The 16,529-nt window shown below is 40.2% G+C and overlaps 2 protein-coding genes across 3 annotated transcripts in view; both read left to right on the top strand.

Annotated features, from left to right (window-relative positions):
- FAM76A (family with sequence similarity 76, member A) overlaps window positions 1-9,538 on the top strand; it is a 23,899-nt gene extending 14,361 nt beyond the window's left edge. Inside the window, exons 6-9 of one of the 2 annotated variants that reach the window (XM_005875249.2) lie at window positions 1,205-1,291; window positions 3,407-3,542; window positions 6,391-6,492; window positions 7,248-9,538. In XM_005875249.2, coding sequence (XP_005875311.1) covers window positions 1,205-1,291; window positions 3,407-3,542; window positions 6,391-6,492; window positions 7,248-7,334 — 412 coding nt within the window. In that variant the 3' untranslated portion in view covers window positions 7,335-9,538. The remainder of the gene's footprint in view (window positions 1-1,204; window positions 1,292-3,406; window positions 3,543-6,390; window positions 6,493-7,247) is intronic. The other variant, XM_014546836.1, reaches the window with a different exon arrangement.
- A 6,388-nt stretch (window positions 9,539-15,926) lies between these two features.
- The window catches only part of STX12 (syntaxin 12), a 30,626-nt gene continuing 30,023 nt past the window's right edge, over window positions 15,927-16,529 (top strand). The window contains exon 1 of the mRNA XM_014546835.1: window positions 15,927-16,182. Within this exon, the coding sequence (XP_014402321.1) occupies window positions 16,065-16,182 (118 nt within the window). The 5' untranslated portion in view covers window positions 15,927-16,064. The remainder of the gene's footprint in view (window positions 16,183-16,529) is intronic.

Below are 16,529 nucleotides of genomic sequence, written 5' to 3'. Positions count from 1 at the left end.
TACCCGTGCACAAATTTGTGCACCAGGCCTCTAGTTCAGCCATAAAAAGGAAAGGAATCCTGCCATTTGTGAGACCATGGATGAACCTGGAAGGCATTGTGCTAAGTGAAAAAAGAGAAAGACAAAGGAAGTGTGATATCACTTTATGTGGAATCTTTTATTAAAAAACAATTTCATAGAAACAGAATGGTGTTTGCTAGGTGCTGGAGGAGTGGGAAATGAGGAGATATAGGTCAAAGGGTACAAACTTTTAGTTATAAGAAGAATAAGTTCTGAGGATCTAATATATAGCAGTGACAATAATTAATATGGTATTATACACTTGAAAGTTGCTGAAAGTAGATCTTAAGCATTTTCATCATAAAAAAATAAAGTTAACAATGTGAGGTTATGGATGTATTAATTATCTTGACCTTGGTAATCATTCCATAATGTATATGTATATCAAAACGTCACATTGTACATTTTACATATATACAATTACATTTGTCAGTTATTCCTTAATAAAGTTGGGGGGATAAAAGTATGGCATGGTCAGTGGTGTCAGATATTGGAAAGAGATCAAGTGAGAAAGGGTCTAAAGTATCCTTTAAGCTTAGCAATTGTGGACAACTGTTAAAGCAAAAGGGTTGCAAACCAGTTTTAGAGGATGAACTTATTACTTATAGCTAAAACTGATTTTTAGCATTATTGTGGGACTCAAGACACCAGTAGATTCACAGAGACATAATGAAGAAAAATGAGTTCAAATATGTCAACCTGGTGTCTAGTCCCTGCTTTACTATTAACTAGCTGTATTCTTAGGTAGCTCATTAATATTGATGAGCCTCAGTTTCTACAAAGTAGAAGTAATATCTTGTATATACCTCATAGCATATGAAACATTGAATGTAAAAGTACTTTTTAAACTGTAAGATAGATTTATACTTCTTATTAAAGTTTTATTGACTGTTCTCCGTAATTAATAAGGCAGGTATTAATTTTATATTTAATTGAGGCTAAGAATTTTGGGGGCCTATGGAAACCAACCACCCATACATCCAGAACCTATGAAATCAACACCTTGGTGAATTTTGATAATCAAGAATAAATAGCTCTTGCAAAGAAGAGCTATATTATTATTGGTCCCATTTGACACTTTCATTGTGATATTTTATTATTTTTTGATTTCTAACGTGTATCTCTCTGTTTTTGCCATTAAAAGCCAGAAAACACTTTCTACGTCTTCAATTCAAAATGAAATCCCAAAGAAAAAGTCCAAGTTTGAGTCAATCACAACCAATGGAGACAGGTGAGCCAATTGGAGTGTGTGTGCATGCTTCTATTTGAAATGCATACACAGTTCCTGAAACAGGAATATATTTTAGGGTGTGCTTGGAGCTAATGTATGGTTTTCAGTGAACCTCTTAGGGTCACTACACCAGCCACTTGATATCTTATAAATAAGCAGTACTGATATTTATTTATAAATCTAACCTTGTTATTAAGTAATAGGCAGGAACATATAACTGGATTTAATAGTTAAATTCTGCAACCCACAAATAACTCACCACACTAATTCTAAGACATCACCAGCGGGATGCCTTTCATTATGATCTGTGCCTATGGCCTCCACCAGGCAGGATAGGAGACAGTCTTGAGAGGCAGAGCAGAGACAAGTTGGAGTTAAGGTAGTGTTATTCAGTCTAAGGGATGATCCATGCTTCCTTAGCCTACAGAGAGACAGTGCAATGCAGATGCTAGATCAGGAGAGAAGGGGATGCATTTAAATATTTTCGTTTCATTTTAAGCCTGTCTAAATGTATATTTTTATGCCTTTCATCCCTCCTCAACGATGCTTTCTTTTACAAGCTGCACTGTCCTAATACCTAGAGCAGTGATGGTGAACCTTTTGAGCTCGGCGTGTCAGCATTTTGAAAAACCCTAACTTAACTCTGGTGCCGTGTCACATATAGACATTTTTTAATATATGCAACCATAGTAAAACAAAGATTTATATTTTTGATATTTATTTTATATATTTAAATGCCATTTAACAAAGAAAAATCAACCAAAAAAATGAGTTCGCGTGTCACCTCTGACACGCGTGTCATAGGTTCGCCATCACTGACCTAGAGTGTCCCATTTGTGTTGGTGCAGTGGATTGCTTCCCAACAGAGTATTAGACCCAACCATTTTTTTTGTTTCTCCATGGGCCCAGCATCCTGAAGTGTTACCAACTAATATACTGTTCCCTGAATCCTTGAAATTATTTCCATTCTCGTCCCAATCTCAGTTCTCCCTTCCAGCCAGTGGTGAATTTGGGAACAGACCAGCATATAGGATTACCAGGGCTGAATTTTGCTTATTTAATGGGGTACAAAGTGTCTGTGAAGTTTACTCTTTCTTATTACCTCTGCAAGGTGTCTTTTTAACAACTAGCATCATTGATTTTAAACTTCTCAGATAGTGTTAGTGGGAGGAATCTGTTGAAAACCCATGTTGAGATTGACTTGGGAGTTTGCCACTTCTTTGTTCCTTTCCTAACTGAATGTCCAGAATTCATGCCCTGGCCAGGTGGCTTGGTTGCTTGGAACATCATCCCAATGTCCCGAGATTGTGGGTTCGATCCCTGGTTGGAGCACATGCAGGAACCAACCAATGAATGCATGAATAAGTGGAACAACAACAACAAAAGTCACAGAATTCTTGATATTGGAAGTGTCAGTTAACCCACCAGTTGTAGTGTAGGGGAAATTGGCTTCCTTCCTATTAAATTCATCTTCTTTTTATCATTTTTCAAAAGGACTGACTGTTCATTCCTGGGATGGAATGCAGCAGCTTCTTAGCTGTACCACATCACAGTGCTTTGGGGCAGAAAACAGAATCAAAAGAGGAGCTCTCTGGGAAGCATTAAAGAAAAATGCATGTGCTTAAACTTCTTGATCATTGGTCCAGATTCTAGGGAAATTATCTAATCACAAAAAAATGATGACTTTCACCCATAAATAATTGGGGCTCCTCAGTGAACCTGAAACAGAATAGGTTGGCTCTTGTGAAATGGCATTTATTTTAGTCCTGAATGTGAGAGGAAATGCTGCAGGAATGCTGCGGGTTGTAGCTTGGCTATCTGATGATCACCTTGCCTGCGCAGTTTAGCAAATGCTGTTGAGTCTGATGTGTGTGGACATTGTACTTAATGCTGGGAATTCAGGTAGTGGCTCCTCCCTTGAGCTTGCAGTCAGTGGCCTACAATGTGTCCTCAGGTAGAAAAAAAAATTTGCTGAGCATTTATCTCAGTCTGTTGGGACCTTGCTTCCAGGTGTATCTTCAGTTTGACTCAAACTCATAAAAATTAAGAGGGGAAAAAAGAAAAAAGTTTATCCATCCAAGTTATGATCTTTTTTCTATCCATTTTTCTACTCAGCTTTTCCCCAGACCTGGCTCTGGACTCACCAGGCACTGACCACTTTGTCATCATTGCCCAACTGAAGGAAGAAGTGGCCACTCTAAAGAAGATGCTGCATCAAAAAGATCAAATGATTTTAGAGAAGGAGAAGAAGGTATGATTTAATTAGTGCCTCTCAGGCCAGAATGATGACAGGGTAAGCTATGTGGACTAGGGCACGATGCTAACTCTATTTAACTGTTATTAGTTGGGTACTTAACATGGATGCTTTGAGAGAGATCCAGTGGCAAGGTTGGGATATCCTGGGGAGAGGTTTGTTGTCTGCCAAGGTAACTCATGGCATGGTATCACTGTAATGGATCCACCTCATTCAAGTGGGTTTAGAAAGTTGATTTTCTCAGCATTTGGAGGGAGCTTCCATTTCTCAGGGAGAACTTGTGTTAACCAGGCTTACAGAGAAAATGTATAAAACCACAGTGCTTCCTCTTAATTTACAATACGGCATGTAACTGGATATTATTTTTCTCAGTATGAGCTTCCTTGGAAGATTGTAGTGAGAAAGTGCTAAATGAACATGGAATTGGGATAGGAGGAGGTAGTTATGTAATTGGAATTTTTAATGCTCTCAGGCTAAGAGAACCTGATGCCTCCATCTCTGTTATTGGGATGGCATGTCCGTGGGACAGTAATACTCAAAATATGTGGGCGAGGTCTCCCTTCTCCCTGGACAGTGTTCAGGTAGGCCTTCCTTTATGACTCTTGTGTCACTTTGCTTCCATTGCTGACAACCCCCTTCCTGAGTGACCCACTTTTTAAACACACTGTGCTCGCTTTGGCAGCACATATACTAAAATTGGAACGATACAGAGAAGATTCACATGGCCCTGTGCAAGGATGACACGCATATTCATGAAGCGTTCCATATTTGAGAAAAACAAAACGTTAATATCTTCAGTAAAGTCTTATTCTGTTGTCCTATGAGTCATCCTTCCACTTTAAGGGGACTTTTTCCATCCTTGTTCTGATTTGTGTCTAGTATTTCTTATTTTCACATTCTTAGAGAGTATCTAATTTTTGCCTTAATATATTAATGAAAATAATAGTAGCTAACTTCTGTTGGATGCTTACTATGGGCCTGACTCTATTCTAAGTACTTCATATATATTAACTAATGTATCTTCATAACAACCCTTTAAGGTAGGAATTATTATTATCATCTTATTTTTTTAATGAAGACTTTTAAAATTTTCATTTATTGATTTGAGAGACAGAAAGAGAAGTATTGATTTGTTGTTCCACTTATTGTTGTTCCATTTAATGGTTGATTCTTGTGTGTACCCTGACAGGGGATCAAACCTGCAGCCTTGGCTAATTAGGCTGACACTCTAACCAACTGAGCTACCCAGCCAGGACTATTATCATTATCATTTTATAGATGAAGAGTGCCTCCAATATTTTTTCTCTTAGGGTTCCAGTTCCTTCAACTAGCTGTTTTTCTCCTGAGCCTGTATATTATCTTGTGCCGGGTTTGGAATGCTGTTACTCATTCCAGGAGCTAACACAGACATTTATAACATTAAAACCTTCACATGCAGTCTTTCAATCTAATTTCTACCTCATTTTACAGATGAGAAAATGGACCTAAAGAAAGTAAATGATGTGTCCAATTCACATAACTAAGTAAATGGCAGAGCAAAGGAATGAACTCAAGTCATTACCACTGTACCGTTCTTTCTACTGTGCTGTGCTTTCTTCTTCCAGTAAGATGGAGATTCATGGGAGAAACCAGTATTCTCCCACTTTACCACATGACTGTCAGATGAAAGTAGACTCAAGTATATTTTCGTCATGGACTAGATCAGAATGGCACATAAAAGGGTTTTTGCAAAATAGAGACAAAATGAACACTTGTTTCTACTGCTTTGCAAAGTTAGGGTTTAAAAGGAGCAAAAAACAAATAGTAGCTTGTTCCCTAAAACTTTCAGGATCAAGGTCACACTCCTTGGCTTGGAATGCAGGCTCTTTCATGTCCTGCCTCCCTATCTCTAGCCTCATCTCCTGTCATTCCCCATGCACATCAGTCATTAGAACAAGCTCTCAGTTATCTCACTCTCTCTGCCTATGCCCTTGCTGTACCCTTTGCTTAGGTACCCTTCTCCTTTCCTCATATTCCAGTTGCTGCTTACACCTCAAAACGCATCTTACACCTCATTTATCTGATTTAAGTAGCTTTTCTCTGTGCTTCTTGAATGGCATAGTCAACAGAAGAAGGCCTGGGGTTTGAATTTTAGCTCTGTTACTTGCTAGCCTATATGATCTTGGCTATGTTACCTAGCCCTTTCTAAGCCTTAGTTTTCCCATCTATAAAATGGGAAGAAGAGTATTACTCCCCACAGGGTTATCATAGTATTGAATGAAGTAATTCATCAGTTTTATTGGAGCAGGGTAAAAATTCAGTACACGGAAGCAGCTATTATTCTCATGGATATTCTCAAATCATCTGTCAGCCTGGCCAGTGTGGTTCGGTGGTTGAGCATGGACCCAAGAACCAAGAGTTCACCGGTTCCATTCATGGTCCGGGCACATGCCCGGGTTGCGGACTTGATCCCCAGTAGGGGGGGATGCAGGAGGCAGCCAGTCTTTGTCTTTCTCTCGAAGTTTCTATCTATCCCTCTCCCTCCCTCCCTCTCTAAAATCAGTGAAAACATATTTTAAGAAAAAGCGTCAGTCAAAGTGTATTATAATCACTAATTTTTTTGGAGGTATACATGAAATTTTTCAAACCTGCTAGTGGTTAAGTTCAGAAATGCTACTACAGGATTTTGTGTCATTTTCAGGAAATGTTTAGAAAAATAGGATATGGAATTCTCTGGCTTTGATTTAGTATGGATCTTCAGGAAAGCCCTGGACTTTATTAATTTGGGGCACTATTTAGTTCTCTGGTAATGAAACATTTTTTATTGCACAGAAATTTATTCTGGTTACTTTGCCTTTTCCCTCAGATCACAGAGTTGAAGGCTGATTTTCAATACCAAGAATCTCAGATGAGAGCCAAAATGAACCAAATGGAGAAAACCCACAAAGAAGTCACAGAACAATTGCAGGTGATGACTGCTCATTTTATGTAGTAACTCGTGTGTTTAATTGATTACATTTTAAGTGATCATCTCTTAGATTTATTTTTTTTCCAAGTATTGACAAGTCTAATCCACCTTATACATGTCTTCTATTGTTTCATTCTTGGATGTGTTCTGATCTTTCCCCCTCAAAAACAGAGGAATTAATAAATATTTTCTTTGAATTTGGGATAAAATAGATGTGATTCCAAATTTCTGAATTATAAATTCTGTTTATCCAGCACATTAGGGCACTCCATGGTTTGTTTGTGTTGCATAAAACATCCTTTTGTAACGGTGGATCCCAGGAGATTGAAGTATATTGATTAACCTCCAGCAAATATCTTCTTTCCCCCAAATATAGCTCTAGAGCTTGCTGTTGTTTTCTCTAAAATATGTTCATCTCTTACCCTAGCCGGTTTGGCTCACTGGATAGAGCGTCAGCCTGCGAACTGAAAGGTCCCAGGTTCGATTCCGGTCAAGGGCACATGCCTGGGTTGTGGGCTCGATCCCCGGTGGGGGACTTGCAGGAGGCAGCCGATCCATGATTCTCTCTCATCATTGATGTTTCTATCTCTCTCTCTCCCTCTTCCTTCCTCTCTGAAATCAATAAAATATTTAAAAAATAATAAAATATGTTCATCTCTTTCTGACCATCTATATCTGCCTGCATCTGCATGAAAAGTGTATCCTATCCTGTTAAAATATCCTTCTTACACTGTTTTTTTGTTTGTTTGTTTAAGGCCAAAAACAGAGAGCTTCTGAAGCAAGCAGCTGCCTTGTCCAAGAGCAAGAAGTTGGAGAAGTCAGGAGCTATAACCTCTCCGTGAGAGACCACAAGGAGGTTCCCCAGCAACAGCAGATGGATTCCTGGGTTAGGGTTGGCGACTTGGGAACTGCAAGTTTTCTTAAGAAATCTCTATTTTATTACAGTTAGCCTTTGTGTGATTGCAGTGGGCTGAATGGAAACACCTGTTTTTCACTGTGTTATGACTGCATGCTTGAATGTTTGGAGTTTCAGGCTCTTTTTCTCTCACTCTCACTCTCACACTCCCAATCCTCTCTCCTCCCTTTCCCCCACCTTCTCACAGTACTACTAGCTCTGTCTCTCTCTCTACTGCTTTTTTCTTCTTCTTCTTCTTTTTTATGGTGGTTACTGCTCAGTGTTATGTGCAGAATGATTTTTTTGTAAATTGTTGAATCCTGCCATACCCATGAACAAATACTTTGGCATTAATTTCATATCACTGCCACCCTCTGAACTTTGAAAACTGCCACCTTAAGACTTGGTATAATGGACGAAGCTTTCTCTCTCCAATAAACCTTTTGCTTCAGGGTATACCCTTGGGTTTATTTCCAGGTATATTACGTATGAACTTTGTACTATATATAGCCAGAATTTTATTTATTTAAAAAAAAAATAAGAAATTTTCTTGGCAAAGGAATAATGGTAGCCTAGCTTGTTCTTCTTGTAAAAATGATGCCTCTTTTTTTTAAAAAGTCCTACTCTAGCTTTTAGTAAAAGAATCAAATCTTTTCTTTCTTGTTATCTTGGAGTCTTAAAAACTGATTTTTAAGGTGAAACAATTCAGTGCATAAGTATGGAGTTAAGTGCCTTTTGGAGGATTTCTTGGAAGAGCATTTAAGAAGATACTTAGGGTGGTAGCAGAGATTTGAATGGTCTGTCTTTGTAAGTAAGGGCAGAAAGAAAGGTTGTCCAGGTTGTACTGGACACTTCCCTCCCCCACCCCTTTCCTGATTGTTTTTATGTGACTGTTTTAAATTCTCACACTGCCACTTCTTTTAACAAAAAACCAAAAACCCTTACTTGCTTAGATCAGTTGTCATACTTAGCCATTGTCAGAGAAGATTTTTTTTACATGAGCAGATTCAAAATGGGATAATATTTAAACTACAGAGCTTTTTGGGGGTCAGTACAGCTGCTCAAGTATGAACTCTGAGTCTGGTTGAAAGAAATGATATCACTGTAACTTCTCCCCTCCTCACCTTCTCCAGCCTGTATACTCCCTGTTTTTAACATAAATGCATTGAAAACAGGTGCTGTTCTCAGAAGCAGCTTGGTCTTAGCCAGAATTCTTCATGTCCTATTCTCTCTTCTTGACCCAATAAGCAGGCACATGGTTTTACTTTTCTCGGAGAGGGGATAAGTTTGCATTTCTAGCCTTACTCTCAGGTCCTCTATATGATGTTTGTGAAAGAAATTAGAGACATGTAGTGTGCCATGATACAGTAAAACCAACTATCTTGGAGTCATTAACGCAGGGGGGTACTTGAGTTAGAGGAAATCATGAGGGCAGAGGACATTTGTACCTCAGGCTACCAATATTGTAGCAGGAAGTTTAACTTACTAGGCATTTCCTAGAAGCGAACACTTACCAGTGTGGTAGCATTCTCACAAGTGGACCCAGGCATATAAGGGGCAGATGTGGGAATGGGAGGCTTCCTTCTGATAAGAGAAACAATAGGCCATGCTGTTTCTATGTCACTCTAGGAAGGGTGGTAGTGTTTCCTTCCAAGCAAGGGAAAAGGCAGTGCTAAATAGTTTTATAACTTTTTGAATGAGAAACTTTTAGGTAAAGACAAACTGTCAGATAATATTTTTCAAATGCACATATGTTGACTGTGGGGAAAAGATTGTAAAAAAAAAAGTTACAGTCATGGTTTTTGTTTAATTTTAAAGACTTGAGAAATTCTGTTACATGAAGTGACAATATAAAAGCATATTTTATACTAAATCTTTTTTTAAGATCTTGGCACTTATATAAAGCAAATTCACGCATTTTCTAACTTTCTACAAGTTCTAAAAAGGGAAGGAAGAAACCTCAGTCTTGCAATTTTGGTTTTTTAAAAATCATGACACTGTTTTACCATGAAATTGAGTAGCTAACTTTTGGTAACACCTTTTGTTTATTTGTATGTTTGTGATAATGGACATTTTAAAACAGGAATGTTTTGGTTTGTACAGACTTTGACAAATGTGCGTTAATAAAAATTCATACTGAGTCAAGTATAATCATTGGTGTGGTTTTTTTCTCATTTATTTTTTGCTGGTTCACCAGTAAATCTTATTATTCCCTTCAACTTAGAAAACAGTCAGTTTTGACTGGTGGCTGTGGCACAGCAGTTGAGGACCTAGGAACCAAATGGTTGCCATTTGATTCCCTTTCAATTACCAGTCAGAGCACCATGCCCTGGTGGTTGTGGGCTTGATTCCCAGTAGGCAGCCCATCTCCATGATGTTCCTCTCTCATCAATGTTTCTATCTATTCCTCTCCCTCCCCTCTCTCTAAAAACCAATGAAAAACCATATATAGCCCTAACTAGTTTGGCTCAGCAGATAGAGCATCCACTTGTGGACCAAAGGGTCCCGGGTTTGATTCTAGTCAAGGGCACATACCTTGGTTGCAGGCTCCTCCCTAGCCTGGGGCCTGGTCAGGGCTTGTGCAGGAGGCAACCAATCGATGTGCTGCTTTCACATTGATGTTTCTGTCTTTCCCTAAAAATCAGTGGAAAAATGTCCTCAGGTGAGGATTAACACACACACACCCATATGTAAAAAAAAGAAAACAGTTTGTCTTGCTTGTCAACCTAAAAAATTTGAAGTCTGCCCTGTCCAGTGTGGCTCAGTTGGTTGAGCATCATCCCACACACTGAGGGGTTGCTGGTTCAATTTCTGGTCAGGGCACATGTTTGGGTTGCAGGGGGCAGCCTCTCATCGATGTTTCTCTCTTACTCTCCCTTTCCCTCTCTCTCTAAAAAATATATTTTAAAACAAATTTAAAAGCCTAACTATGCTAATAGAGAGTTTCATGTCCATCAGAGAATAGCTCATTCTCTTTCTTTTGTGACTTTATTTATCCAGTTTAAGTGCTTGCTTTGTTATAAGCACTGTGCTAGGCAGTGAGTATACAGCAGTGAAGAACATCCACAAAGTTACTGACCTCATGTGGCTTCCATTTAAGTGGGATATTGCACAACTCCATTGTTCTTTGACTTTATATTTTATCATTATTATTCAAAATATAATATAGGAGGAACTTAAGGTATGAATGAAAGATTTTTGAGATATCATCTTAAAGAGAAGAATGTGTTAGTTTGAAACCTTGGTGTTAGTTTAATAACAGGTACCTTTCAGGTATTATCACTTAACATCCTAGTCATTCTATTTTATAGACTCCATGACAACTTATTTTCTCTAAATAAGTTTAAGATAGTCTTATTTTGTAGGTGCTATGGTCTGAATGTTTGTGTTTTCCCCAAAATTCATATGTCAAAATCCTAACCCAAACATGCTAGTATTAGGAGGTGGGGGTGCTTAGGCCCTGCCTTCATGAACGGAATTAGTGCCTTTATGAAGAAGCCTCCAGAGAGAGATTCCTTTGAAGCTCTATTACGTGAGGCCACAGCCAGGAGGAGCTGGCTGTGAACTGGAAAGAGAGCCCTTATTATAAAGCAACCATGCTAGCATCTTGATCCTGGACTTCCCAGCCTCCAGAACTGGAAGAAATTTTTGTTGTTTATAAGCTACTCAGTCTGTGATTTTTGTTATAGCAGCCCAAACAGACTAAGACTGTAGGCTATGTTTATGACCACCTTTATTGTGTAAATCATCTTAATTTATACATTTATTTAGCCTTACACATTTATTTAGCAATAAAAAAGACCAAACCGTCGTAACCGGTTTGGCTCAGTGGATAGAGCGTCGGCCTGTGGACTGAAAGGTCCCAGGTTCGATTCCGGTCAAGGGCATGTACCTTGGATGCGGGCACATCCCCAGTAGGGGGTGTGCAGGAGGCAGCTGATCAATGTTTCTCTCTCATCGATGTTTCTAACTATCCCTCTCCCTTCCTCTCTGTAAAAAACAAAAAAAATTAATAAAATATATATTAAAAAAAAAAAAGACCAAACCCCTGACCAGTGTGGTTCAATTGGCTGGAGTATCGTCTCATGTACCAAAGGGTCGTGGGTTCCATTCCCGGTCAGGGCACATACCCAGGTTGCCATTTGATCCCCAGTTGGGGCACGTGCAAGAGGCAACCAACCAATCTCTTTTTCTTCTACCTTCTTCTCTCTCTAAAATAAATACATACATGCACATATCCTGGAGGATTAAATGTCATACAGCTACTGATATATGCAACATTATAGATAAATCTCAAAAACATGTAAATTGAAACAAGCCAAACTCTGAAGAGTACATGAAATATGATTGCATCACTATGACGTCCAAGAACAGGCAAAACTAATGTGTAAGATAAAAATAAAAAAGTGATTTCTGGGGGTAAGTGGAATTGATTAGAAAGGAGCATAGCTCAAAAAAACTTTCTGGGGTGATGATGAAAATGTTCTATATCTTGGTTTGGGTGGCGGTAACATGGGTATATACAAGTGTCAAAATTCTCTGAACACTTAATATCTGTGCATTCTATTGTATGTCAATTATAACAACAGTTAATACAGAAAAGTAATGCTTAATCCTAAAAATTGCTATTTTGAACATTCCTATACTTGGTTTTTGAAACACATATGCATTGACTTTATAGTTAGGTGTAGAATTGCGGAGCCATAGAATATGTATGAATCAGCTCTGCAACATAATAGCTGTATGACATTGGGCAAGTACCTAGAACCTCTAGAGAGAACCAGTTTCCTTATCTGTAACCAAGGAGCTAATCTCATCTTGATGGGTGCCAACCATGAAAACTGTTTTTATCAATTAACAAAAGGACATAATGCTGAGAAACTTATTCTTTAAAATCACAGAGTTCAAGAGAACTTGCAAATTGAAATATCAGGCAGAATGGAACATTCTTGCTTGGAGGATCTGAGTTATTTTGACACAGAGAAGCAGCCTCAATTTCCAACCCGGGTGCAAAGCTTCAGATAAGGGGTTTCCAGATACAACATTCCATATTTATCTTCACCTTGTAGTTTCCACGGAAACAGATCTCTGAGTCCTCTTATCAGCTCAGGCCTGATGAGAATATCTTTACAAATAGCCTGGTGTGCTTTGAGGCTATACTGAAACAATTCTTTTAAATTTTACCTACACTCCATTTCCCCCCCAAATCCTAGAATAACTATCTCTTCCTGTGCTTGATGTGATGCTCCGAGATTCCTCTGGTCTGCAGTCTCCCTTACAGCATTAAGTCAATAAACCTAACTTTGTCAGACCACATGCGGTCTTTATCTCATGGGCTTTATCTTGGGGATTACTGATAAATGTTTGTAAAATTTGTTCACATCGCCTGAGAAAGCATTTAAGAAACTGTGATTATTTTTTATTATTCATGCATAAATTCGGTATATGTTCACTTGACATCTAGTATTTGCAAGGTAAAAACGTATTGTTATGAAAGAATACACAAGGCTCTGGCCAGGGAGCTCAGTTGGTTAGAGCATCATCACACTGAGAAGAAAAGGTTGCAGATGGTTAGGGCACACACAAGAAGCAACTTTCTCTTCCATTCTCTCTAAAAATCAAGTCAAATAAAAAGTGGCTATCCATCTGTGTCCTGTGCTATCCTTTCTTTTCTTTTTCAAAATTTGATTTTAAAGAGAAAGAGAGGAAGGGAGGCAGAGAGAGAAACATTGATTTGGTGTTCCACTTACTTATGCATTCATTGGTTGCTTCTTGTATGTGCCCTGACTCGGGGTCAAACTTACAACCTCGGTGTATGGGGATGATCCTCTAACCAACTGAGCTACTCAGCCAGGGCAATAACCACTTTCTATTTTATTTTTTGTTAATCCTCACCTGGGGATATTTTTCTATTGATTTGAGAGAGAGTGGAAGGGAGGGAGAGAGACACACAGTGAGAAACATTGATGTGTCTGTGAAAGAGACAGACACAATGACTGACTGCTTCCTACATGCACTTCAAGCACTCCAACCGGGGCCCAGGCCGGGGATTGAGCCTGCAACTGAGGCATGTGCCCTTGACCAGAATCGAACCCAGGACCCTTCAGTCTGCAGGCCGATGCTCTATCCACTGAGCCAAACCAGCTAGGGCCCACTTTTACTTTTAGATGGAGAAAGAAAACAATAACAGCAACCACAGTGTCTTCCATTGCTACGAGAAAAATACCTTTATTACTTCACTTTACAGAGTAAAATGTAAATGAAAACATTCTAAAGACTCTTTTATAGTTTTAAAAAAGTACAGTTTACTAGAAGATGACATAAAACCATGGATTCTAGAAAATGGTAGGGCTTTAACCAGAGTGAGAGCCCCCAAATGTTATTTGTCTCTTTATAGAGAAAGAAATGCTCTTATAAATGTTCCAACAAAAATACAGATAACCCTAGCCGGCTTGGCTTAGTGGATAGAGCGTCGGCCTGTGGACTGAAGGGTTCCGGGTTTGATTCCAGGCAAGAACACATGCCCGGGTTGTGAGCTTGAGCTCCAGTAGGGAGCGTGCAGGAGGCAGCCGATCAATGATTCTCATCATTGATATTTTTATCTCTCTCACTCTCTCCCCTCCTCTCCGAAATCAATAAAAATATATTAAAAAAGTAGAGATAGACTAGCTTGCAAAAGCTCTAAGGCTGAATGCATTCACCCATTTGGGGTACCCTCCAGCAAGCAGCTTCCTCTCTTTACCATTCCCCAGAGATTGCAAAGCAGGCTGGGGTGGGGTGGGGTGAACACAGGAAACAAACACTACCAGTTCCCCTTCACTTCTCCCTAATCTGGAGCTCCCTAGCCCAAATCCTACCCATGTCTTTCCATTTACCATAGGTCACAAAATGCCATCTTCTTTTTTTTTAAGTTTATTATTATTTATTATTGTATTATTTTCCATACAAACAACTGTAAACCTACTTTTGTCCCACCGTGTATCATGGTGATTCAGAAAGGGAGAGAGAGAAACATTAATGATGAGAGAGAATCATTGATCGGCTGCCTCTCACACACTGGGGATCGAGCCCACAACCCAGGCATGTGCCCTTGACCAGAATCAAACCTGAGACCCTTCGGTCCATAGAATGCCATCTTCTATGGGAAGAGGTCATACACTACAAAGTACTTTAAAAAATGATTTAAGCCGAAATCGGTTTGGCTCAGTGGATAGAGCGTCGGCTTGCAGACTGAAAGGTCCCAGGTTCGATTCCGGTCAAGGGCATGTACCTGGGTTGCGGGCACATACCCAGTAGGAGATGTGCAGGAGGCAGCTGATCGATGTTTCTCTCTCATCGATGTTTCTAACTATCTCTCTCCCTTCCTCTCTGTAAAAAATCAATAAAATATATTTTTTAAAAATGATTTAAAAATTTTGAGGGTCTAGTTCTCCAAGAAATCCTGGTTTGGGATACAGATGAAGAGGCTATTTGGACGAGATTTAGATGAAGAATGAATTTGGGAATATGAGAATGCGTTTTAGGAAAGTAGTGAGATGACAATGGAGTTAGCTTAGTGTTTGGGTTTTACAGTCAAATTAACCTCTGTGGTCTTAATTTTGTCAATTGTAAAAGGGAAAATAATGACGCTTACTTTGTTCAGTTACTTTACTTCAACATTTAAAAAATTATTTGTACATTATCTGTTCTGAAGGTAAAAATATAGTTAGAACATGGTCCCTTGCTGTGAAAGAGCTTATGAACAACTGAATTGCAGTGATGATTCACACATAGTATGTGCTCGATAAATATTATATTATTTTATAGTTTTGATTAGAAGAGGGGTGGAAGGAGAAATGAAAGTGGTTTGTAAACCATAAAAGTACTCCAAATACTAACAAAGCCATAGAGGATGGAAGTAGAATGAGGAATTTCAGAAGTTTGGTTAAGGATCCGATTTTCAACGTTGTCTAATACTCCCATATTTGGGCCTGAATTCTCAGAATAGAACAGAAAAGGATGTTAGAGCTGAGATCATCTGGCACAATTTTATGCTAATCGAAAATTCTTGCCTGCTGTCACCGTGCTTTGCTGAGAAACAACACCGCACCCCCAGCTCCTCCAATCCCAGCTCCAACGCTGTGACGTCATCGCCCCGCCAGGCAGGCCAGGCCCGTCTCTTGGTTCTCAACCTTCCTAATGCCGGGACCCTTTAATACAGTTCCTCATGTTGTGGTGACCCCCAACCATAAAATTATTTTCGTTGCTACTTCATAACTGTAATTTTGCTACTGTTATGAATCGTAATGTAAATATCTGATATGCAGGATGTATTTTCATTGTTACAAACTGAACATAATTAAAGCATAGTGATCTATCACAAAAACGATATGTAATTATATATGTGTTTTCGATGGTCTTAGGCGACCCCTGTGAAAGGGTCGCTGGATCCCCAAAGGGGTCGCGACCCACAGGTTGAGAACCGCTGCAAGGGCACTAGTCCCAGCCACGCAGGCGCATTGTGGGGCAGGGCGGGGCAGACGCATGCGCACTGCGTGGGGGTGGGGTAAGTGCGCACGCAGCCTCAGCCCCTTCCCCGCCCTTTCTCTTCCCGGTTTCCCAGTCAGCCTGCGGTCGGGCTTGGTGGCTGCTTCCGGTGGGACCTCGGTGCAGGGCGAGTCGGTCTCAGCTCCTCGTCATGTCCTACGGTCCCTTAGACATGTACCGGAACCCGGGGCCCTCGGGGCCCCCGCCTCGGGACTTCAGCAGCATCATCCAGACGTGCAGCGGCAATATTCAGCGGATCAGCCAAGCCAGTGAGCAGGGGGACAAGCTGGGGGGTGGGGGCCACCCCAGGAACAGGCCTGGGTGACGCTGCTGGGACGCGGAGCCGGGCTGCGGCTGCGGCCAAGGCCACACCTGAAACCGTGTCGGGCTTTCCAGTCTGGCGATGGCGAGCTGTCATCCCCCAGCCTTGTCAGGCCCGGACTCCCCAAGGGTCCCGAGCCCCAGCTGGAAGGAAGCTCGGGTCTCAGAGTTATGCCCTCCTGGTGTTGGGGCCAGAATAGCAGGCTGAGAGCCCCAGGGTGGGAGGGTGTGTGTGTGTCACCTGGAGATGCAGGAGTGAGGTGACTGGGCGCAGTGGTCAGCCGAGTATTTCCTG

This window comes from Myotis brandtii, unplaced genomic scaffold (assembly GCF_000412655.1).
Source record: "Myotis brandtii unplaced genomic scaffold, ASM41265v1 scaffold456, whole genome shotgun sequence".
Classification (NCBI taxonomy): domain Eukaryota; kingdom Metazoa; phylum Chordata; class Mammalia; order Chiroptera; family Vespertilionidae; genus Myotis; species Myotis brandtii.
The sequence above is the reverse complement of the archived record's forward strand: the minus strand, read 5'-3'. Positions and strand labels throughout refer to the sequence as shown.